The 24,754-nt window shown below is 38.7% G+C and overlaps 2 protein-coding genes across 5 annotated transcripts in view; one reads left to right on the top strand and one right to left on the bottom strand.

The window, feature by feature from the left end:
- Positions 1-10,749, bottom strand: part of LOC119901792 (zinc finger protein GLIS1) — a 48,058-nt gene extending 37,309 nt beyond the window's left edge. Inside the window, exon 1 of the mRNA XM_038717475.1 lies at positions 10,659-10,749. The gene's annotated coding sequence lies outside the window, so the exon portion shown is untranslated. The remainder of the gene's footprint in view (positions 1-10,658) is intronic.
- Positions 10,750-16,090: 5,341 nt separating this feature from the next.
- Positions 16,091-24,514, top strand: LOC119901790 (heterogeneous nuclear ribonucleoprotein C-like). Of its 4 annotated transcripts, none has more exons than XM_038717471.1 (9): positions 16,091-16,198; positions 18,386-18,490; positions 19,947-20,215; positions 21,091-21,163; positions 21,322-21,372; positions 21,669-21,838; positions 22,906-23,019; positions 23,258-23,421; positions 23,926-24,514. In XM_038717471.1, the coding sequence occupies exons 2-9, from the start codon at positions 18,486-18,488 to the stop codon at positions 24,028-24,030; spliced, it is 951 nt and encodes a 316-aa protein (XP_038573399.1). In that variant the 5' UTR covers positions 16,091-16,198; positions 18,386-18,485; the 3' UTR covers positions 24,031-24,514. The 4 variants fall into 4 exon arrangements, with proteins under 4 accessions (XP_038573399.1, XP_038573400.1, XP_038573398.1 ...); XM_038717472.1 differs by lacking the exon at positions 16,091-16,198 and adding an exon at positions 16,291-16,443 and having other exon boundaries at positions 23,261-23,421; XM_038717470.1 differs by lacking the exon at positions 16,091-16,198 and adding an exon at positions 16,291-16,443.
- The last annotated feature ends 240 nt before the right edge of the window (positions 24,515-24,754 follow it).

Raw genomic sequence — 24,754 nt, 5'->3', positions numbered from 1 at the left:
CACAACTGAACTGAGTACAAAGTAATTCATGTGAATGATGTTGAGTACTGACTCAAGAATTTCACCCTTCAAGCTGTTGCCAGTAGTATACCAAGAAATTCCACATTAAAATGATGTGTGCATCAATTATGAGTCATTATAAAGCAAGCATACTACTAATAATACTTTAAAATAAAACACTGTGTATAAGGTATATGTCACAAATGACATTTTACATTTTTGACATATTTTTCAGTGATCGACATGTGTCCACTCACTGGAAGATTAAAATGCCTCCAAGCATGTCATTAAAAGAACAATCGTGTATCTAAAACAAAAAGATTAATTTGCAGATGACGTTGCTAATGCAGTTACAGTTGCAATGTGATATTAATGCTACAGATAGCATCAGCGCACCTCCACTGTTCACTGTGCAGGATATTATCTATGTCTATGTATGAAAGCTATTATACCACCATTTGACATTGACAAAGATGTCCTCAACTCTTACAACTGACTATTGTTTTCTGTGCAGCACAAATTTAAGCTATAATCCCAGAATGAGAATAACAAAAACATTGAAAAACAGTAAAACTGTTTCATGGTTCTAGTTCCTCTTTATTCAGCGTATTTTGGACAAAGCTAAGTTTATAAGAGACTGTCGTCTCGAGAAAAATGACAGCATCATTTGTTTCAGCAAATGACCAAAAATCAATGACAACATTTGTGTACATTCAAGCAACTAAGCGCCAGAACAACTAGCCAGCATAGATTTTTAGCGTGAAGACTGAATGACCTGTGAGGCTGACATTCACTATAAAGGTCTACTCTGAACAAGAAGGCTTCAAAGACCATTTACTGCATGTTGACCCTCGAGTGCAAACAGGAAGTGAAAGCTAAACGAGAGGATGGTGAAGTTGCCGAAACACCTGTGGACAGTAAGGTCATATCAATGTCCCGGTTTACCAAGACACACATGGCTGAAAGTTGAGGGTGAGCATAAAAAAGGTGCTAATTCCAAGACGTACCAAGTAGAAATCCCTGCACCAGCTCAATGAAAAGGGCCGTTGAAGCTGCGGCAATATTCAAGGAAGATGCCAGCGTGCTTAAGTCATGTCTAAATTTTTAAGCTTTGCACAAAGAAGAGGCCTGCCCAGGTGACAAAACCACAGATGACTGTGGAAACGCAGCTTAAAAATGAAGTAAGGAATGCAAAACCACCACAGGATCCCAAAGGAGGTGTTACTCTTCCATGCCTGGTTATACTGATACTCAAGCTGGAAGAGCTTGAAAGTCAAAGTCAACTCTTTGCACATTTACCCCTTAATGCCGATTTTCGTGAATTCACATCACACCTCTTCCTTTCAGACTGCAGCCAAGAAGCGCATGTATTCCCCCAATGCCTGTTTGTGTATATTCGATATGTACCTAGGAACCTTTTGCAAGCACTGGTTTCTCATTAATGCCTGTTATTTGCACCATACCTACATCATACCTGAATTTATATCTTTTCTATGTTCTATAGACAAATTAACAATCTTCACTTAATATAACATCAGCTTGAAAGCAAATGAAAACACAAATTATAAAAAAAATTTTTATTGTAAATAAATTCAGGCGTCAAGGGGTTAAAGCAGGTAAATGACCTGTGGTCCATGATCTGTGCTGGTGACTAAAACTATTGTTCACTGAATCTACTTTACTCTATAATACCGTCTCCCAACAAGTCGTCCAAAGTGATAATGCATTAAAGGGTGTGCGAATTGATTCCTAAAGTATCGATACTGCTGATCCCAAGTCTGGGGAAAAAATGGAAAAATTGACTTTTTAGATCAAGTTCCGGGCATATAAACAGTCTTCTTAGTGCTGCACTCTGTTCTGCTAATTCACACAATAATAATCCGACATTTGTTATTTACCATTATTAATAATACATTATAATGCTGTCACAAACACAGAAAATAGCCATAAGTAATACCCAGTGTTTCAGCAAATCACTCACTGGAAATGAAAATGTATTAAGAAGTAGCCTGTTAGTGATAATTGTGCTCAAGTTACATTTCTCTAACCTACATTATTGTACATTAGCTGCCTTTAAAAATAAAAAGTATTGGAATCGATTTTGTTTTAACTCAGTGTGCTGCAACCCTCTTTGACCTCAAGTTATGTGTCAAAGGCTTTGTAAAGCTCTCACAGTTGTTTTGACAAATGCGATCATGTGTATCAATAATGTGCAACACTCCCAATTCCATAACACTGCAGGCTACTTTGTTGTGCGAATGTAGCCAGATAAAAATTCTTTGGCGCTTTCCTGATATAGAGAGGCAGTTTGGGTCAAAGTGAACTCAGTGGGAGCAGGTGAATAACACAGTTTCATGTTGCACAAAACAAGAATGTGTTGGATCAGAATGGATGCATGTCATCTTAACAAGAGGCTTGATTTGCTGTTAACTTTAGCCACAGTGACCCTCCCAGGGATCTTCCTCCATGGTGAGACAGTTAATACTCCAAATAGCACTTAGAAATGTGCAATGTACTGTATCTCCAAGCTTATTATTATTTTTTCTTACTGTTTATTTTGACTGGGTGGAATGGATGGACTTAAACTAGTCAACTAAATTAGTTCAATAAACTAGTTATGATCTCACATCAGGTACATTTTGTTGGTTTATAGAGAGGAAGTACTTAATACAGCAATGGTAGAAAGTACAGTAAAAGTGCATTTATTCAGGATGTATTTCCATTTTATGCTAGTTTGTACTTCTACCACTATTTCAGAGAGAAATGTTAAATTTTCTACCCCACCACATTTATTTGACTGCTATACTAGATATGTTGCTAATTAACATTTGAAAACATGCATGATACATGATGCCTTGTTACTCAAACAACTCAAAAGTAATGGTGAATGGTAAAATACTGTATACACATAATAATATTTTCATAAGTGGTACTTTCCAACACAAGTTCTACAGAGCCCCTGAAGGGCCGTGGTGTAAATTTATTTTCTACTACTATTTTTGCATTCCCTCTGATCTATAGGAACAGTCAGTGCGTTGGTCCAGTCCAGTTATAATACACTGCCAGTTTAAGGAAACACCTTACATAATGCATATATTGCTCATTACTTATTTCAAAAGGCAGAGTTTATTGCCACTCCTGCACAGCTGCAGATGCTCTGCCTGGCATGCTCAGGCTACGGCTGCACCTGAAGTTGTATCTATGATGCCATGGATGTGGCTACAGCAAAGACAGTAGCTGTACTGTGACTACTCAGCCAAGAAAGCATAGCTAAGCTGGATTTGAACCTGTGGTACTTTTATCAGGTATGACAGATGTGTTAAAACACCACAGGAGTTCAGGAGTACAGTGGCTTCAATGCAAAGCTCAGCCAGCACAACCATGTCAATTCACTGCACACACACAACCTCTGCATGTAGTTCCACCCTTTATAAACTAATTTGCCACAGCCACCACCATAACAACCAATGGATGTATTGCTACTTTTAATCATGCAAAGGATCTAAAACCTTCCTCCACCACTTGAATGTAGTAAACATGACCATGAGAGTAAGTGCAGGAAATAACTTGTGAAATATGAATATGTTTCATTTATTTGCTTAGGTTGGTGTTAAGCTAAGCTATCTCATCTATCTATCTTCTATTTCAAAATCAGCAAAAGTGTTGTCTTCAACCAAAATCACATTTCCTTAACAAACAATTATGTTTTTGTTTCCTTATTTCTAAACTCGAGCCAAAAGGTGTGGATCTCTCCCTTTTCCCCATCAGTGCACACCTATCCGTCCGACCTCTCCTGCTGGCAGACCTTAACATTTACAAGCAGGTGTGGATCTGTGAGAAACTTTGACTGAGTGCAGATGGCAGGAAATTCCAGTGAAATGACAGTGGCTCGGTCCAAACCACAAGACAGTGTGAGCAGAGCCCCTGAATCAGATACAGCAGGGCCGGCAGCGGCAGCAGAAGCAGCATCTATGGACTCGACTTGGACTTACCGGCCTGCCAGCGTCTTGAAATAGGAGCAGCTTCACAAGACGTCTGTTAAAACGCTTCTGAGATGAACTGAGTCTGGTGTGGTGGGTACTGACTGACTCCAGTGTGTCTTTCCAAATAAATGTTGGGTGGTATTCGGTCTGAGAAACCTGTGAAAATAGATTATGTCTTGCATCTGTGTGTTTTTTGTTTTTTTTTAAAGCCTACGTTTGTTGAAACATCAGTATTTCTGCCAATAGATCAGGCAGGACTATATCAAGCAGCACTTTCCAGCTCTTCGTGCAGCACTCCTCCACAAGATGTCATGGGAAAATTTATTTTACACAACATGAAGACAGGAGTGTGGTAGTGAGGAGAATAGTGGGACAACATCTGGGTACATTTTGAGTCAAAAAGCCTGGAATTAAAAGTTTGTTTTTATCCGCGATTTTGAAATTGCAGAGCACGTGGTTTAGTCCACTAGTTTCGTGTTGCTGGGGGCCAAGCAATTGTGTCTTTTAAACAAAAGTAAAGGACAAAGGACCAAACAAATATGAAAGCAAGGAGTGAGACAGAAAACTATCCGAGGAAAAGCAGCTGTTGACAACAGTGTTTCAGAATTATCAGGATCTAACATGGCTAGCTAGCTAATATTGTCATAGCTAGCTTGCTGATAAGTGAAGCAGCGTTGCGTTCAAATTGAAAAACAACAATAGAGAGTAAATCAGCTGCAGGTCCATTATTACTATCTGCTCATGTTACTTAGGATGTCAGAAAAGCTGAGCTCATAAAGTGGCAATTGAAAGTTTACAGCACTTTACACTAAAAGGAGATTTGCAACACAAATATAACGTCGGCTATCATGCTGTTATGCTGGCTCTATGTTGCAAGAGGTGGGCTAGCACAGTAATTAAGTATTCCTTGCTCAGGGTTGGGTTATGCTACATCAGATCTAGTTTGTAATGGTGCTTTCAGACCAAAAGTGAAGCAAGCGTTTACATACAAAGTCAATACAAAGATGCGTAGAGTTGCGATTTCCTGTCGGGCAGCGTGAAGCAACGCGAAGGGAGCGGTGCCGGCGACGCGAATGCAAGTGCTTTTATTAAATTAGCTTTTTACTTTAGTTTTTGGGATTACAATGTTGATTTATCTTCACTCGAGCTTCTCAGCAGCTAGCTTCCATGCACATCACATCACAGTGTTGTTGTTAGCGTTGCTAGCTCTGTTGGACTACTACTTCATATATAAAAAACGGACAAAACTGGACAAAGCGAGGAGGTTGAACTACCTGGTGAGTTCAGAAAACATGTGTCTGTAACTTTATTCCAGCTATCATTGTACTTTACTGTGACCAAGTTAGCATTGCATAGCCCTGATCACTCCAAACATTTCAGAAGTTGTCCAGCGATAAAACCCCGGTGAGGAAAGCATTGCGTGGATTAAATTCGCGTTTGATCTGAATGCCTCATAAGGTGTGTTGTCCAAACTCATCTGAAATCAAAAGTGTTCATAGTTGGGGACAATGGCCTAAATATTTAGACAGAGAGTTCCTTTCTGACATCAACACAGCGTGAAGTGGGTGTGAACAAAAGTTACAGAAAGTTCTTGAGAAGCATACCGACAGCTTTGACATAGGGGTCAGAGTTAGATGGCTTTCCACCTTTGTCTCAAGCTCAGGGTAAAACGAAGCCCTAAACTGTGGCTGAAATAATGCTCTAAAACATAATTACAATGTGTTAGAAGAAAACGTTCTTCATCTCTGCTGGTTAACCTAATAATCACTACAGATGTATGTATGTTTCCTTGTTGATGCAGTTATTTGTACAGTTACACAATGAACATATAAAAAGGGGAAGGGGCCCCACTGAGGCTGCATATACGAGGTTCAGATTGTTGTGCCAGACAGCTTTCTCCAAAGGACAAGTACATTTGGGACTGTAGTGGAGGTGAAACAGCCGAGAAAGTATGGTAAGTACAAAAAAACAAAAAAGAATAATAAATTGCTAAAAAATGAATTAATACTATAAACATACATTTGTTCTTTGTTAGAATCGTAACTTTACAACATGTATTCCTGCCAAAACAACACTTTTCTTTCAGAGCATCACAGAAAGCTCACATTTTAGTACATATTAAAAGATTCTCCCTGTGTTTCCAGCAGCAATCCTTTGAAACACTTCTCTTTTAGTTTTTTTTAAAAACTTTGAAATGTAAATTCGTTTTCCTCTAGGAGCAGATGAAACGAGAAAAGTTGTGTGTATGTCTGCTCCACCGATTCTGTGGTTCATCATTAATCTTGACAGATCTCTTTAATTTAACTGCTATATTTGCTATGCTTGTATGTTATGTTTAGGTGGATCCCAGTAATAATATTTTAACTTTATTGCAACAACTCCCTCTACACGAGTATGGTCCTCTTAAGTGTATGCGTCCCAACACTAACTCATGTAAAAACAGTACATTATGTTGCTACTGGCTGTAAGACATACTTTTAATTAGACATAATAACATTCTCATTTTGTAGGACTAATCCTCTTTGTTGCTGAGTTTATTTACCAATAATGTATGGTAAAATAGTGTTCATTGCTGCTGTATTTAATCAAACTCTCTTCTCTCTTGCTGCTGCTGCAACTCCAACCTCCCACATGGGAACTTAACTAATTAACTTTATTTTGTTATCCTTTATAAAAGCCTTGAGTCTTCATCTTCAAAATGTAAATTTTTCAAGAACAACAGAGCTTCATAAGATCAAGAGGTTGTCAAACTGTCTTTCTTAAAGCTGTGCTAATTTGTTTTGTATATCAAAATTGAATGAAATGACAATGTGTCAAATCCAACAGGAAGCTCCGCTCAGCTGTACGAAGTGTTTTAGTCTATTTCAAATCACTGTTTTGTTTGTGCGTCCCACAACTTTACTATTTTGATTCAATCTCACCGCTCCCATAAACCCAACTTCCAACCAACTGTAGGCTACCTGCTCAGCACCGGAAAAAAGAGAGACATAGTAAGTAACTAGCTGCTGAACATAGTGGAGAATTTAGCAGCTTAAAACCCAGATATTTCTCTTAGAAGTAAAACTAAAAGGAGAGTGATTATTGGATTAATCTGGTGGCCAGAAACACGACTCTAAATTAATGTGTTAATCTGTTAATAACTTAGCTCCATATCTGCTGGATGTGCAACTTTATAAGGTGATACTATGTCAGATATTGTGTTTTCAGCTTGTTCCACTGTCCCCAAGTGGCCAGAAAAACTGCTTTAAATCTCCAGTGCAACTTTGTGCTTCTACTCTACTACATTTTAATATTTTCTAAACTACATTTACATTCACTCTAACATTTTGCTGCTAATACTTTTACCAACAATTAATACTTCTTTTAAACGCAGGACTGGGCCCGCAACTAAATATGGAAACATATTTAAATCAGAGAGGATGGATACACACACAGACACACAAACCCACACACACGTATTTGTTTTCTATTCAAGTATTGTGAGAATAACCCCAAGCAAGAATCTGGAGTTCATAATCATCATGTAGAGATAAACTGCCCTCTGTGTATTAACTGGAGCTTTTATATTGTCCCTAATTCACTGGACTGTACTAAGAAGAAGTTCTGGGAGTTGAAATAATTTCCCAAGTAAACATGATTTTAAAACACATTGGCCTGCAGTTAATACACACCAGGAACAATGTTGAAACATTTACCTCTGATACTCGCAGCGGGTCGTATTACCCAGCTGTGTCACCCTTGGGTGTTGCAAAAGAGCACGCACCTCTAGCCAGGAATAATATTTCTGGACCAAACCAAAATGAGCTCTGCTTGTAGGGCAATCACTGTTAATGTCCGTGAAAGGTATGTAGAGACCGGGCAGTGGAGAGGAAAAACAAGTGACGAACCATTTCATCAGCATGCTATGAACACAGGCACCGCTGTCATAAAACAGCAGATCAAACTGGCAAGAGATCGGATGTGACAAAGTCAGACTGCAGGCTGTTTTTTCAAAGACATGGTAACAAATATTTATGTAAGAGAAAGCAAATTTGTTTCTTGCCTAACACTAATACGTCCCATATGATCTGAGTTTCTCAGTGGCTTTGAACCCTTAATTAAAACATTAGGTCATCTTGTTCTATGTAATGCAAACATGAGTATTAAAGTATTAGTAAGCTATGACTTTAAATTACCTCTAACGGCCACTAGAGGGAATGACAGTAATAGGCTGTGTCATATCTGTGCAAGTGTTGAGCTAGAGCCAGGAGATGATTAGCTTAGCTTGGTTTTGCATAAAGACTGGAAACATGTAAACTGTTAGCTAGTCTGGCTCTGTCCATAGTTCAAAAATATGCCTAGCGACAAATTAAAGCTCATTTATAAGTAGCTTTATGTTTACTGGACTGATAGTATAGAGAGGTAATATGCCTATTTCCCAAAATGTCAAACTCTTCCTTTAAATGGAGCCATGTTATGCTGACATAAATAAACACACACTACAAATGGTCATTTTTACATTTCTGTGTGTGCACAGATTAAACAATGTGTCTGTAGTGGTAAAAAGCGTAGCACTTTTATAAGTATAAATTACCAAACAACTAGAAAGTGATTAGCTTAGCTTAGATTTGCATAAAGATCGGAATCTGTTAGCTAGTCTGGCTCCATAAGTAAAATATGCCTGGCAACACATTAAAGATAATTTATTATCACATTTGTAGGCAGGCAGATGTTTTTACTTTAGACTGAGCCAGGCTAGTTGTTCCCCAATTTCCAGTCTAAATGCTAAGCTAGTAGTCTACTGAGTGTGTAGCTTTATATTTAGTAGACAGATATGAGAGTGGTATACAGCTTTCTCTAAGCAAGAAGTCAAATAAGCCTATTTCCCAAAAGGTCAAATTGTTCCTTTAAAGGTACCATATGTAAGAATGTTTAGCAATTTACGTTTTTTAATTGTTTTTTATTCCCAACATGTGAATAGATTGTTATATGTAACAGTTGCCTACAAAAGCCTGTGGGCGGGCTGATTTCTTTGTAATAGACGTTTTTTTTGAGGAAAGGATGATGTTTATGTGCGATCCCAAGTGTCTTGTCTTCCCCTACAGAAAACCCCTACAGAAACAGGTGATGGGCAGTTAATGATTCAATTACATGTCCAACACAGATACTCAATCGTGATCATTTGACAAAATAATCTTAACAGCCTTTTCTGGAGTTGTCACAACTGAGCAGTTTCCATTCACTGGTGAAGATTGTGGGGTTAAACGCTCCAGAAAAAGGTTGTAAGTGGACCTTGAGGTAAGATTATTTTTTCCAAGGTCAGGAACTTTCAACATAAAATGTCATCCAACTGTTTTAACTCATTGGCAGCGGATTCAAGAGTCGACCGTCAAGCTGGACAAACGTGTTACATCAATATTTAAAATTTAATTCACTGAGGCATTAAACAAGATGACAAGTAGGTCTATATCATCTGTTTTGGGCTTCATACTTTCACCGAAATATTTTGAAACTGTAGATTTTGAAAAGACAGCATAGGAAAACAATCCACTAAAATTGAAATGCTTTTGTTATTTTCTTCCCCTGGTGTGAAATTGAGGTGAACATACACTGCCAGGGAAAACAAATATTTTTGGGCAGAAACAAATCTTGGCTCCGCTGCTGTCCCTCTCTCGCTTAAAGCATCATGCTCCATCAGAGCACTTGCACAAACAATGTGTGCATCTGGTGAAATTATTGCTGAGTCATCGGTATTGATCAACAACCTGATCAACCTCCCAAATGCATATTAAGGTAAGTCTGTGTTTTAAGAAAAGAGTACAACTATTGTTTATTACCCATTTAATAGCCACATATATAAGATTAAATGAGGTAAATTATAAAATGAACTGTGATTCAGCACTCCCTGCACACACCTCCACCAAGGACCCTGGCTAAGGCCTAGGAGTAGAAACTCTGATTCCCCAGCACAAGCTTCATGCCAGTGATACCATGAGACTAATGATTAAAACAAGCCTCCTCATCTGTTTGACTTTCAGAAAGCCAGATTTCCACCCCCTGCGCAGCACATTTCATTCCAGCTCCGTTACATAAATCAGTGGACTGCAGAGGAGTGGAAAGGAAGAGTCCCATAAGTAATATGAGGGGGGAAAATATCACAGGGAACTATTTGGGTAAGGGTTTACTACAGTATAGAGCAGCATATCTATTAATTGCCTTCCTCAAATCGGTGTTGCACAATCAAAACAAGTTCTTGTGTAAGCCATGATAGAGAGGTAAAATTAGACCCGACCATGGGAGACTTCTCCTCATTTATCATAAACTCATGACAAGCTAGTGTTTTACTGCACATCCTGCATCTACCAAACAATGGTTCATGTCTCAGCTGGAGTCACTTTGAACACTAACAGACAGCTGTTAACATTTATGATGATGTATACATCTTAATACTTGTTCATTTCTTCCATCATGCTCATTGTCAAAAGAAAAAAAAGAAATGATCCAACTTAACACTAAAAACACTTAAAGCGCATTAAAACTTTTTCTACAATCTTACACATCTAAAACACAACATAAATCACGTGGTACCGTCTTTACTTTTACAATACGTCTCCATGACAACACTGTTACTACAAGTTTAGACAATTAAAACGCGTTAAAAGGAAAGTAATGGGACATTAGGAGCGTCGCTCTTACCGCTTTGTGTCCAGTTCACAGCGTGTTGGTAGGTCTTTGCCTCGCGCTGCCTGCAAGCGGGTTGTGCTTCCCCACTGTCACTGCAGCGCTTTCTGCACCGCCTGTCTGCATCTGCTGTGCTGCGCGCGCACATGCACGCACATGCACTTTTCTTTTTTTGTCTTAATCAAGATGCGATGCAGATAATTAGAGTGACTTAATGAAAGTGTGTGTTGTACCTAACGAATTACATATGACGTATTTAATCTGTTGTTCCTACAGGGACTCTTTTATGATGACCTCATCCCTACTTACTGGGATCACCTGTGGCCACTGTGATATTTTCTATTAATATACCAATAATACTTTTCCAATAAGTCAATTTTAATAAATGATTTATAGGTTGTAAGCACTTTCCTAAAGGTTAGTAAATAATTTATAATAATTATAATTTTAAGAAAAACTTATGTGTTGCCAGGTTTTGGCCAGTGTTTGTTCTCCTCCCATGTCACACTTATTTTGTCATTTAAGCGCTTTAGTTTCGCCTGTAAACTACAGTTTGACATCTGACTGTCTGGAAAGCAGCTGCAGGGCATCAACATCTGTTCATTGTACTCACACAACTATTAACATTCAGGACCACAAATTAGGATAATTAAACCTTCTATTGCTAACATTTGCTGTTGACTTGTTTGCCCTTTCCACCTTTGACCAATAATAAAATGTATAACCATAAATCCTGCAACCCTGCATAAGTGGGATAAGCGTAGATGATGGATGGATGCATGGCTTAGTAATGTACAAATGTAATGGTTTATTACCTTTAATTAATAATGTACTAACTGCAATTTAGTGGAAAAGTGTAAAAAGTTTTTTTTTTAACTCTTGAGTTTTATCACAACCTGGCAACCCAAATGTTTTTTTTATTATTGCATATAACTTCTCAATAAAGCATCAATAATTGATTTATTAAGATCCCCATCAGACACATATAGTCAGACATATAGACATACTGTTCTGCAATAATTGTGGGTCTGATATGTCTGTTTCCAGAACAAAAGTTAAATTAGGCCTACTTCATGGCATGCATATGAATATGTACTTTAACAGCTGGACACAAGATGTCTTCTACTTTGCTGAAAAGTCCATTTAGTTTCAAGTTTCCATATCACACTGTCAGTTGCATATTGGTCTACAACAACCTCTAAGTTGTGATGTTTTAAATTCATGCTCGTACGCACATGTTAAACTCAGATTTAAGGTGAGCGCAGAAAAACTTGACAGCCTTCTGGTGTCAGACTCGGCAATTGCATCATTCTGCACAGTGAGGCTCAAATATCCAAGAAACAATGAGCAAAACACATTATTGGGTGGAGGGGGACTTCAACCATTAATAAATCCATTAGTTACAGATTAATGGTGACTTTTTAGAGACAGATTTTAAATGCTTGTGACACTCAGTGATTAGTGACCTTTTTGATGTGTTTTAATCTTCATCATTGCTCTAATAGAGACTCATGCTCAATAATTAGTTAAGTGTAACTTTTATAAAGTTATTTACAATACTATGAAGGACCCCGCTGAACATTGTCCCAAATGCTATAGAAGGATAATGCAATACTAATTCCACACCGACATCACTGTGTGTCCAGGCAGCTCAAAACTCTCACTTTGACCTTCTATTATCATTATAATCTTCTTATAAAAACCCATTATGGGTATTCTATCTACAGTGATCTACATGATACTTGATACCTTTTTAACAGCGTCACAGTAACTTTTAGGTTGTCCTTGATTAAAAATATAAAAAAGGTTATATTGCAGCATGTGTGTAAGTCAGATGGAAGAGTAAGTCGGTCATCAATCAAAGGTTTGTGGTTGAAGTGCCCATGCTAAAAATGTATACAAAAACACTACAGGCATCAAATCAACATAATAAAATAAAGGTATGGTTCACTAATAGTCATATATAATAACTGACAGTGTCTTTTGTACTGATAGTGAGTTCACATAGGTCTTTTTGTACCTAATATTCTTTTATCCTTGTATCCCTGTAATTTTGTGTGTCTGTGGTGTTCAGTATTGACCTCATACTGACCATATTCTGGTTGTGGCTTACAGAATTTCCTATGAAGTCTTTGTAATCTCTCTGTTTAACATACACTGGGGTAAAAAGGACTACTAAATATTACCCTCATCACATTCAGAAAGTGCTCCCTCCCACATTTGTACCAATCACATCAAAACTTAGACACATTGTGCGACAGCCTGTCAAACATCTGGGCCTTCCCCGCACTGTTAAGATTGACGTAAATACACAAAGGAGGTAAACAAGCAGAGAACCCTTTTTATCTGTATATCTGATTACACAGAGAAACTGTAAGCCGGAGTTGTATTTCTGATTCCCGAGATGATGCACAGAGCTGTAAACAAGTCCTCTGGGACGGTGCTGAAAACAAAACCAGATGGGTGAAAACAATTCACAAAAGAACATATTCTCCATGAAAAATTGGGAGATTGTCGGGGTTTAATCTGCTAACTAGATACAGAAAACAGCTGTTATTGGTCTCTTTTGCTGGCCATCCTTTCTCTTTGTGTCTCTCTTCCTCCTCAGGTGCAATAAAATTATTCAGATTTTTTTTCACAGCAAACATTTTGACTTGTCATTTCAGGAAAAGCACATATTACTAATGACGATGTCTCTGTTCCTTTCTCATGTCCCAATAAGTCATCACAGTGAGCCAGCATAATTTGAATTCAGGCATCATTAATTTTGTTATTTACACCTGTGCTTTTCCTTCTGTGACCTGCAAAACTGTCTTCCATGAAAAAAAGGCTTTTGGTACAGTGAGAAGCATAGCAGTGCTTTAAGGTTTTGTAGCCCATCTCATTTAATCAAATAAACTCCAAACATGTCACTGGAAATGACATGTTGATGATGCAAATGAGACCAATTCAAAGACTAAAATGATTCCCACGTTTTGCATGGGCTCCATCCCAAAAATAATAACAATAAACGTTTTATCGACTTTTTGTCTAATATTTCCAAACATTTTGACTTTATTATAAGACTGTGGTTCCCATCCTGAATCAGAGGGGTCACAATATTATCAACAATCGAAGAAATAAGAAAGAAAACACGTGTTTCTGATAGACAAATTATTTTTCAAATCTTGGCAATTTTATTGTGAAATACTAAATTTATGATTCTTTCTACTTCTACTCCACTATAATTCAGAGGAATATATTGTACTTTTCTGTATGAGTACTTTTTTTAGTACTTTAAGGGTATTTTAAGGAAAGGTAGCAATATCACCATGTAGAAATACTCTGTTACAAGTAAAAGTCATCTATTAGTAAAAGTACAAAACTATTAAAATTAATTAAAACATCTGAGTATTCCTTCTAAGTCAAACAGGTTGGAACAGGAAGAACACAGATGTAATTTATAACATAAACTAATGACATGCATTACAATGAGGTGTTAAAAGGTAACAATTTGTATTATTAGTTACACCTGTGCTTTCCTAAAAATAAAAAAATAAAAGGTCTGTACATTCGATGAGCTTTCATGCCTCTGTGGATCACCCGACTTTCTCATTAGCCACCTGCCCTTCACAGCTGTTGCCTCTTTGCTCATTATTTCCTGTGTGTGCACACAGAAGGTAGTTTTACTGCTACATTTACCAGATTTGTTGCAGAAGTTCTCAAATGTGTTACTTGCTGTGTTTTAAGATTGGTTTATTTAAAAGTCAAGTTAATCAGCTTGTGTGACAAAAGTGACAACTCATTGGCATTAGGTCCCGCACACCCACACAGGTGTTATTCTGTCTCATTAGACCGACCTGTCCAGGGTGTACCCCGCCTTTCGCCCAATGTCAGCTGGGATTGGCTCCACATGAGATTTTGTGTAGGGTAATTAAATAGTCCTATTACAAGTTTTTATCCTCAGTCAAAATGACTTGTCCAATGTCATCATTCATTTATTTATATAACAGCAGTGCCACCTCCTGGCTGGCTGTGTTAATACACTAATACTCTGCTGTGTTCTTGCTTTCCAGAAGTAGTATTTAAAGTGTAACTACACCCCCAAATTCTGCTCGCTCCCTCCCACATGGTGTCTACATGTTTCAACAAGTTAAATTTAATACCTTTATAAATGCAATTTATGGACTATGTCATGTCCATACTGGCAAAAAATAAAGAACAATGGATGTGAAGGAAGATAGGATTAAACTCTGATGTGGTCATATAGTAACAGATTTCTTACAGTTTTTAACTGTTTATTATTCATAACATGGTAACAAGAACATGCACTTTCATTCATGCATTGCCTTTCATTGTTCTAGTATGACTTTACTGGTAATAAATAACTTGTAATGATTATTCAGGTATAAAAACTGTTGCAGATTTATTTTCTGTTGATTGATTAAATCTTTTTTATTTTTATTTACAGCTTCTAAAATGTGAATATTTGCTGTTTCTTGTGTTCTTTGATTAATGGAACATCTTTTGTTGAGCTGTTGTACAGTGAAAACAAAATATTTCAATATCTCTACTTGAGATCTTGAAAGTTGTGATGGGCAATCATTGTCATTTCTGACATTTCATAGGCCAAACAACAACTGCCAGATTTATTGATAAAGAAAATAATCATAACTTGTAGCCCTGTAGCATTTTTGAAACAAACATGTTCCTTGGAGATGAATAAAGCATAATAGTGTTTTACAAAACAAACACCTCATTATCTGGAGTTTTTTTTTAATCAACAAATTTGGAGCTCAGTAGTTGCTTAAACTGTCAGACAAATTAAGTGGAGTAAAAAGTGCAATATTTGTCTCTGAGGCTAGTGAAATAGTAAGTTTAATGTTGCATACAATGGCAATATAAAAATGAGGTACCTCAAATATGTCCATAAGTACAGTATTTAGTTACATGCCATTGGTCTCTGGTGTGCCTGTTTGTTTCCTTTAAAATTCACACAGCCTCTATGTTTATAAAGATAGTTTATTCTCTCCATATAACTCAAGTTAAAATAAAGACTTCCAGAAAAGATACATGTATTTTATATGGTGCGGAAAAAAGGGTCCTAATTAACCACAGCTGAAAATGTGACTCCCATCATTTGATTGATAATTAGTTACAGACAGGTGTTTTTTTAAAGGTCTGATCACTTTGATGTGTTAATTTTCACAACAAAAGGACACATGCATCAATCACAAAACCGCAAACAAAATGTGTTTTGGCATCAATCTCACTTAAGTAGTTCCTTCGTGATAATAACCTTCATTTCGCGAAGCACGAGGTATTTAAAGGGCCGATGTGTAAAGACAAATACAGGTTCCATACAGAATAACAGTAGGAATGAGTCACTTTCTTTCCTGCCAGAAGAACCATGAAATAAAACGTGTTTGTGACCTAAGATTGACATTATTTACTATTGTCACTCATATAGTCGTTGGTTTGTTTACCAGTGTTTGTTTGTTTAAAGGCAAACAAAGCAAAGAGATTTAAAGGCTTTAGATGGGAGGCAGGACGCACCGATTTTAAAGAGACTGCAGGTGAGTACGTTTTAGGCAGCAGGTCACACCGGGGTTTAGTGTTCCTTTTTTGTTAGCGCAGTTACTCACCCCGCTCCTTCAGGCTGCGCTGTGACACAAACCCAGCACCTCTGTCCACGACTGCGCCATCTCGTTACGTTAGCTCGCTGCTCGGGGGGCTAATCGCTTGTGCTCAAAAGGGACGACCCAAGTAGCAATTTGACAGATTTTACCGAAAGCAAGACATTTTACTGGTAAAGGTCGTGGTGAGTATTTTGTTCCAGACATTTTTCATTTTTCCTTCCTTTTTCTTTTGTTTTTGGATTTTTTTCAACGATGCTTTTTCTATTTTGCGAGTGGACAGAACGTAATGTGCCGGCTAGCGAGGTAGCTAGCTTAGCTAACTTGAAGACGCTCATCCCCCTCACAGAAACGCGAACGCTTGTTGTGGTTTTTAGAAACAGGACGCACTGGAGGCACCTTAGCTACAGTTTCATCCCTTTTTTGCAAGTTTGTGTAGTTTTTGTAGCGTTTATTGTGAAGACTTTTCCTTGACGGGACTGATTTGTTTTTGGCACGCACCTCACCCAGCCCACCAGCTAAGCTAGCGCTAGCTAACAGCGTCAGAGGCTACTCTGGTTTTATAGTCGCAGCTTCGTTCTCATCCATGATTGATTACAGATTGTCGACTACAGATTTATCAGAATTTTGCAGGTTTTGGTTTTTGCAAGCAGAGGAACTGGTCTGATGTCTGTGTATTTTTTGTGCTTTTCAATTGATGGTAGGCTAACGTTAGCCATGCTAGCCGACTTTCAGCCACCGAGGCTGACGCTGGGCCTGCTGTGTTTCACACTAAAGCCTGGTGGTGGTGCTGTCAGTGTTCCAGTCAGTGTGTTGTGGATGGTTTAGGAAATTTTTGATAATCCCTTGTCTTTGGTTTTCTGGCTACATACTGCACAGTTCGCTTTTTTTTTTTTTTTTTTTTTTGTGGAGTAGCTTTTTCCAGTGTTTTTCCTCCCGTGATGAAGAGGGATTTTTCAGATTTTGGATGCTTTGGACTGTCAATGGCCTCAGTTTTGTTACATAACGTTACAAATACACGTTGATTAAAAACATCTATCAATCTAAGAGTATTATGGCTGTTTATGTGTATCATAATGAACTCTCGCATTCACGTTCACTCCTAGGGCGCAGGTACACCCATAAGCCCCACTTAGTAATTTAATTAGACTGAAGCCAACGTTAACATTCAGTGGAAATGACTAAAATTCAAAACGCATCACTGGAGTATTGCACTTACAGGACATTAAAGAGTAGTTCTATAAGATCCTGTATAAAGTAATTTTAAGATGGGGTAATTGACCTCTAGCATTTTTATGGGGTTAATATTATTGAAAATCATATTTGCCTAATTGTCATATACTATATCTAGATATTAGAAGTCAGTAGTTCCTAACCTGCATGTTCAAGGAGTCTGAAATAGATGGGAATTCCCACATTTACACTAAATTATAGCTTGGCTAAAAAATAAAAACCCACACAGTTGATAGATTTTTCAACTTTTACTTGCAATTTGATCTCAAAATGAAAATGCCTTTTTATAGGTTCACACTGTTTGTGTTTTTTGTGTAGCTTTAGCAATATAAAATGAGAGGGTTTTATACAGTTTGTTTATGCACTTAACCTTGTGAGAAGGCTTGTGGTTCAAGTTGACCCTCTGCTGACATTCCTCTCCAAAAGGGCTTCACCTACACTGCTTATATAGAACCATGTTTGGTGTGTTTCATAAGGGCTACACAAACATAAGCACATGTGGACCAACTGGGTGCCTACCCAACTCACTTTCCTGTCCAGTTAGTGATAAGAACATAATGGTTGTCACTTTTGTGTCGGGTCCCAGGGTTAGATTTGCTTCTCTAAACTTGTGTACAATGTTGTGGGGGTTTTTTTCCCCCCCACAACATATGTTTGATAACATTAGATGTTGCACTTTAACATGCATTAGAGTCAGGTTGTAGTTCCAAAGTGGCTAGTTATAAGGAGATTTTCTTGGAGGCACACTTTTTTTTAAATTTATTTATATATTTAATAGCCATGTTACTGTGTTTTGCCTCGTCACTGACACTTGAACACACACTCCAATCAGGTAAGACTTGGTACAAGATAACCCTGCTCAGCTTGACTGAGGTGTGTTTTCTGTCACCTCAGTATAAATCGCGAGGGGCGAAGGTGAAGGTCAAGACACCAGCCCAAACTGATCCCAGCCCACAGTGTCAAACATCAGACGACAGCCCTGCACACAGACGCTATGGAGTGAGTGATGAATGTTCGACGACCCCCTGTCAGCTGGGGGTGGGGTGGGGGTGACTGATGTCACTACTGTTTTGATGTTTGCTGTATGAGGCCTTGCTTCCCATCTCCAACTTCATACAGGGCTCTCGGCTTCACTCAGTCCTCACACCTTATCTTGTGTCTATTAGAATAATTGTAATATACTGCGTTTATTGGATTTTGGGAGTAGGACTGGTCAGCTTCACGGCACCAGAGGGGGGAGAGGCAACCAATTCAAAACAAATTGGTGGCTTTGAAAGGGTATGACTTTTTGTCAGTTAAAATTTAACATCCTGTGGTGCTTATTAGCTTTGACAAAGTTTTTACTCTATCTATCTATCTATCCATCTATCTATCTATCTATCTATCTATTTTTTTTTTTTTTTTTTTTTTTTTCCCCCCCCAAACAGATTTGCAACAAGGGATTTCTTATCAAGTCCCAAAATTTTGTTGGGTTTAATACAGTGACACTTCTGGTGTCTTGTTCTAACAAGATTTGTGTGTTGTATAGTCCATTTCAAAGTCTGAATATAATGTTCAGTAGCATCCTGGAATCCAGTTATTCAGATGTTTTTAAATTAAGCTGTTTAACATAGTGATACTATATTTCACATTTTGCAGTATATGAAACAAATAGTTTAGGTTTATAGAAGTTTTCAAAGTGGGAGGCGGGCCTCACAGGGGGGGAGGCTCAGTGAATGGAAGGGGAGGAAAGCCCCTGCTCTGTAGTGTTCCTTTGATAACAGCAGCGCCACACTTTAGATACTGGTCTATAAATCAAATACACTAATAACCTTTTGACTTTAGGTTTGTATGACACTAATACCTATCTCAGCTCTAGTAAATGCAGCATCTCAAATTCATAATTCGGTGTGCAAGGGTCATTTTAGTCCCCACATACTTCCTAGTCAGTATGTGTTTGTTACAACTAAATGTGGCAGCGCAGTCTGTAATCTAATTGGAATTTTGCTTGGATTTGTGCAAGCATGTGGTGCCAAATGAGAAATGAATGTTAACATGATTATTTTTAGACTGTGAGGGAGTTGGTGGCCATTGAATAAGAAGGGAATAGTATTATGCAGGTCACCTTGCAGCTTGTAAACTATGTGGAGAGGCTGATGACAATTCCTCAGTAATTTCAAAGCCTCAAATTTAGGACTGGTTTGGGCGTGTCTCCTGTTGATACAAATGGCATAAATTGCCTCACTTCAACCCATAACTCGTCATATGTCTATTTATTTTAAATTTAAACCTTTTTTTAAAAAATTTCCCAGGGAAGCCCTGTTGATTGGGTACTCTGGTGTCCTGATTTGCAGTCACCACAGCTGGGGACTCGCCAGTATTTGACCCAACGACAGCGGGAGTAGCTCAGAGGGGTGGGTGACTAACTCATTCTGCTACTAAATCTGGGACTTGTCTGTGTGTGTCTTCCTGCTAGTCGTTCACCCACCACCTCCAGCCTGATGGCCGCCAGCAACGTCACCAACAAGACCGACCCACGCTCCCTCAACTCTCGGGTCTTCATCGGCAACCTCAACACCCTGCTGGTCACCAAGGGAGACGTCGAGGCCATCTTCTCCAAATATGGCAAGATCGTAGGCTGCTCTGTCCACAAGGGCTACGCCTTTGTTCAGTTCGCCAACGAGAGGAACGCCCGAGCTGCTGTCAACGGGGAGGATGGGAGGATGATTGTCGGACAAGTACTCGGTAACGATTCAGTTTTTTTTACTTTCTGGAATAAGGAAGGGTCACTTAAAGATGATTTTTACATCAAAGTCTGTTTTGATTACAGTTGTCCTCTCTGTCAGTTACCCTCAGGACTGTACTTTTAATATTAGACACAACCTTGGTAAAACTCACCTATTCAGCAGGTTCCTGTAGGAGAGCGATTCCTGACCTTGTGACAACTTTTAAGAGGCATTTGTCCGTCTTAGTCTGAAGAGGAAAAAGAGAACATACTTGCAGAAATGGGTTTAATATAATGTTTAGCTTTCCTTTTCTCAATCAAGATTGACCTTGTGACCCCTTGGCGGGTTTCTGACCTCAAGGTACCACTGCAGTAGGAGAAAATGATGCAGAGTCTATAGACAAAATTAGCACTTTGAGATTTCCCTGAAATGTAAAGTGCATTATAAATAAAATTTATTATTACAAAATAAAAACACAATTAAGCGCTTCAATTGCTTTGAAGGCAGCAGCTCTGAAATATTAAGTTCTGGTGCACCATTTTAATTAAACAATCTTTGCTTTTTGTTGTGAACTCCTGCCAGGTTAAAGATCCAGACATGTCCTTAAGAAAGACAAATTATCTGCTTTGACTGTGTCATGATTTTCCCACAAAAGTTTGCTTTATACTTTAAGTGGTCAAATATTTTAAGCAAGTTTGTGTTGTGCAAACCTCCCCGCCATAAGTAAAATGAGATGTTGAGTCAAAGATGGGTTTGTGTTTTTGTTTTTTTTAAAAGATCGGCTGAGAACAAACAATTTTTAAAGGTAAATAATTGCCAAACTGTTTGCAAAATCTGTTCATTAAAGGGACTGGATCTGAAGTCCCTGGCATCTCACTCTGATCTTTTTCTCAGACATCAACCTGGCTGGAGAACCCAAACCCCACCGGTCAAAAACCACCAAACGCTCAGCTGGAGACATGTACAGGTCAGTCACAATGAAATGTAAACTAACTGTTAAACAGCAGTCGAACCTGTAAAATACCACAAGTGAGCGTGGTGTGAGGAAAATCTAGCCAGGAAGGAAACCACAAAAGTATCTCCATATTTCCTTAAACAGATTCTTCTCATTCTTTTCCTGAACAGCAGTTCCTCGTTTGACCTTGACTATGACTTTCAGAGAGATTATTACGACAGGTGGGTAAAATGTTTCCTTTTGTCTTTCATTTTGGTAGAAACAGAGTGACAATCACCTTGTCTGACACTCATCACTATTTCCTGTGTCTGCACCTTGCAACAATGCTGTAAATTGAGCATGCAAATGGTGTTTTGTTAACAATTAAAGTCACTCATGTTCTTTACTTCCAGTGTGTGAGTAAGTCGCACCTTGTTCCAAGAAAGGTTTTAGCTCAACTAATAAAACTGTTCATATTCACAGCTGAAAATTCCCCCCCACAGTCTGTCAACAATTTGTATTCTGTATTTGACACCAGAATGTACTCGTACCCGTCCCGTGTTCCCGCCCCACCTCCCCCCTTGTCGCGGGCAGTGATACCGTCCAAGCGCCCGCGGGTCAGCCTGAGCGGAGGAAGCAGCCGGCGAACCAAGAGCAGCTTCTCCTCTTCCTCCAAGAGCAGTCAGAGGACTTCCTCGTCCAGAACAAGTAACTGTCCCGGCTGCATACAAGATTATCAGTCCCTTTTGGGAAATTGGGGAGAGTAGCAGCAAGAACTGGGTACTAGAAAAATGTATACCAACACCATCGAAGCTATATAATATTTAATTTTTCTTTTTTAAGTAATAAGTGGTGCAACAGTTAAATAAGTTTAATCCTTGTTTAGATAATTGTCATTTATCAAACAAAACTTTTAGTTTTTAAAATGTAAGAATTTCCTGCTTACCTGTTTTTCATTAAAAATGTTTGGCTCTCTGTAATTAGACAAAATAAACAAAATAAGTTACAGTTGATTTAGAGTGGGAACGAATTGCCGATCGAAATTAACAAACTATTTTGACTGTCGAATAAGTGATAAGTAAATAATTAAGCAAAATGGCAAACATTTGTTACTGGTCTTTGTCATCTCTGTATATGAAATCTTTGGACTGTTAGGAAAAGACGCAATTTGAAAAACGTTGTCTTGGGTTCGAGGAAATTGTTCAGATTTTTCACTATTTTGACACTTCAAACATGATGAATTCCATATATCACTTGATAATGAAAATGTTCGTTACAGTCCTGGTTTGATTTATTGGTAATGGTCACGACCCAGAGCACAATCTATATTAGCCAATCCCAGTTAAGAGCTTTGTGTGTTTGGATGTGGAGGATTAATTTAGAACAACATACTGTATTGTCACATGCATGTAGCAAAATTCATCCTCAGCCACTGTACAGCGCCCGGGGACCAACCCCAGATTGAAATGCCATGCCAGGTCAAACAGCACTGACTGGAGAACCTACCTAACATGTTTTTGATGGTGGGGGAAACCAGAGCACCTGGAGAAAACCCACGCAGACATGGGGAGAACATGCAAACTCTGCACAGAAAACTGGGGTTTGAACCCGCGATCTTCTTGCTGTGAGGCAACAGCGCTAACCACTGAAACACTGTGCCGTGTCTTTTTTTTTTTTTTTAAGAATTTTCAATATTTACAGCTCTTTGTCTCCTCTTAACTCAAGTTGCTCATGCAGAGGTCTTTCTAACACTTGTCGCTCCATTACCTCTGCAGTGAAAGTGGACGAGCTGCAGACCATCAAGCGCGAGTTGACCCAAATAAAAAGCAAAGTGGATGACCTGCTGGACAGCCTGGAGCGCATGGAGAAGGACCACAGCAAGAAGTCAGGTAGGTGGGGACACACTTTTAATGGGGGAAAGGACAGTAATTTATCTGTAAGTGAAAATGTGGCTAGATGGGTTGTAAATTAAAACCTACACCACAGGAAGAGCTCTGTCACATCATCATGTTTCACAAATGTATAATCCAGTCAGATGGTCCGAAACATGCACAATTTCTTTAAGTGCTTCTTCTAAGCCCATTTAATAAAATGAATGATTTCTAAATGTGCCTTCGTGTCCGGCAGAAGCTAAGAGTATAAAAACGGAGCCAGGAGAGGTGACTTCACCTCCGCACCAAAGCAACAAGAAGGATGATGTGATGAAGAGGGACCGGGAGAGCCAGGAAATCAACGACTCTGACGAGGATGACGACGAGGAAGAGGAGGGAGACCTGCTGGAGGAGGAAGAGGTGAGACTGAAGAAAAGGTTTACACTGACCAGGGATCCACAGACTTGTTTTTACAGTTACGATAAAACAATGCAGGATATCTGCCGAGTCTTAATCCACTATCAGTTCTGTCTTCAAACAAAATCTGTACACCACGATACATTCAGCTCATTGGGATTATTTGTGTGTAAAAAGACACTGTGTCGCTATGACTGAATGTAACTGAGAACGGGAACACATTTTATGATGCTGACAACAACTGTATTTAATATGGATTGATTGTCCTGGCCAATATACTGTTTGCTTTAAAAGGTTACACATTGGTGTTTGTCACGTGATACGGATATGCGGTGTCATATGTATATGTCAGGGGCGGCTGTGGCTCATGATGTCAGTGCCTGACAGTTGCGTATTTAAAGTGTTTAACATAACATTTTGACCCACTAGCCGTTAGCAGTCTTTAGTGATGAAATGGGATAAACTACAACAGTCTGTCGCTTACAAACTGGCTTTTTCCAACTGCAGGTGAAGAGTCAAGAGAGGGAGGATGAAGAGGAGGAGGAAGAGGAAGGAGAGCACGTGGAAGGCGATGACGATGGTGACAGTGTCAATGGTGAAGATGACTCGTAGGCACGGGCGACCCGTGACTCATGCAGCGTACACATTATCCAGTAGGAACTTGGACTCCTGTTTTAACACTCATATTGTAGATACATAAAGCGACCGCGTGCGCACACTCGAGCATGGTGCACACACTGTTGTCCATTGTCTTTAACGCCGTTTTTTTTTGTTGTTGTTTTTGTTTTTTTGGCCAGTTGTCCAGTATCACAGTAACAGGAAAAACTAGCTGTAGATTTCGGTTTGTGTTTTTACTGCGTTGTTGCGTGTCTTCAGGAGAAGGCGGAAACGGGGACTGTTAATGTTGTCAGAGACGACAGCTCGACAGACATGTCTTAATGCAAGGACGAACATTCAGCTACAAAGACCGTTTTTATGCAGTGTGTTTTCCTCATCGGTGAGTTTGACCTTGTAAGTCTGTATGTTAATGTCAGTTTTTTATACTATTCAGTTAACTGTAAAGGAATAAATTGCAATAAAATATTAAAATTTGAAAGTGCCCTTATGTTTTTCTGCCCCCCCCCACAAACATTAGTGATTTGTGTTTTTTTTATTTTTTTTTAGATGAAGGGAAAAACTGCTATTCACTTCTCTTCCAGATAAAAAACAGTTCAGCTTTTAATACTAAAAAGAACACTTCCTTCTGCTCGAGAGCTGAAAGGAAAACCCCTGTTTATTTTAACAATTTGGCATTAGATTTAGAAGATCTGCCCAACAGTTCACTGTAATCTCGTTT

The sequence above is a fragment of the Micropterus salmoides genome, unplaced genomic scaffold, assembly GCF_014851395.1.
Source record: "Micropterus salmoides isolate LMB-PRFRI ecotype aquatic unplaced genomic scaffold, ASM1485139v1 Ms_hic_scaffold_14, whole genome shotgun sequence".
NCBI lineage: Eukaryota > Metazoa > Chordata > Actinopteri > Centrarchiformes > Centrarchidae > Micropterus > Micropterus salmoides.
Note: the sequence above shows the minus strand (reverse complement) of the source record. Positions and strands in the feature narration are given on the sequence as shown.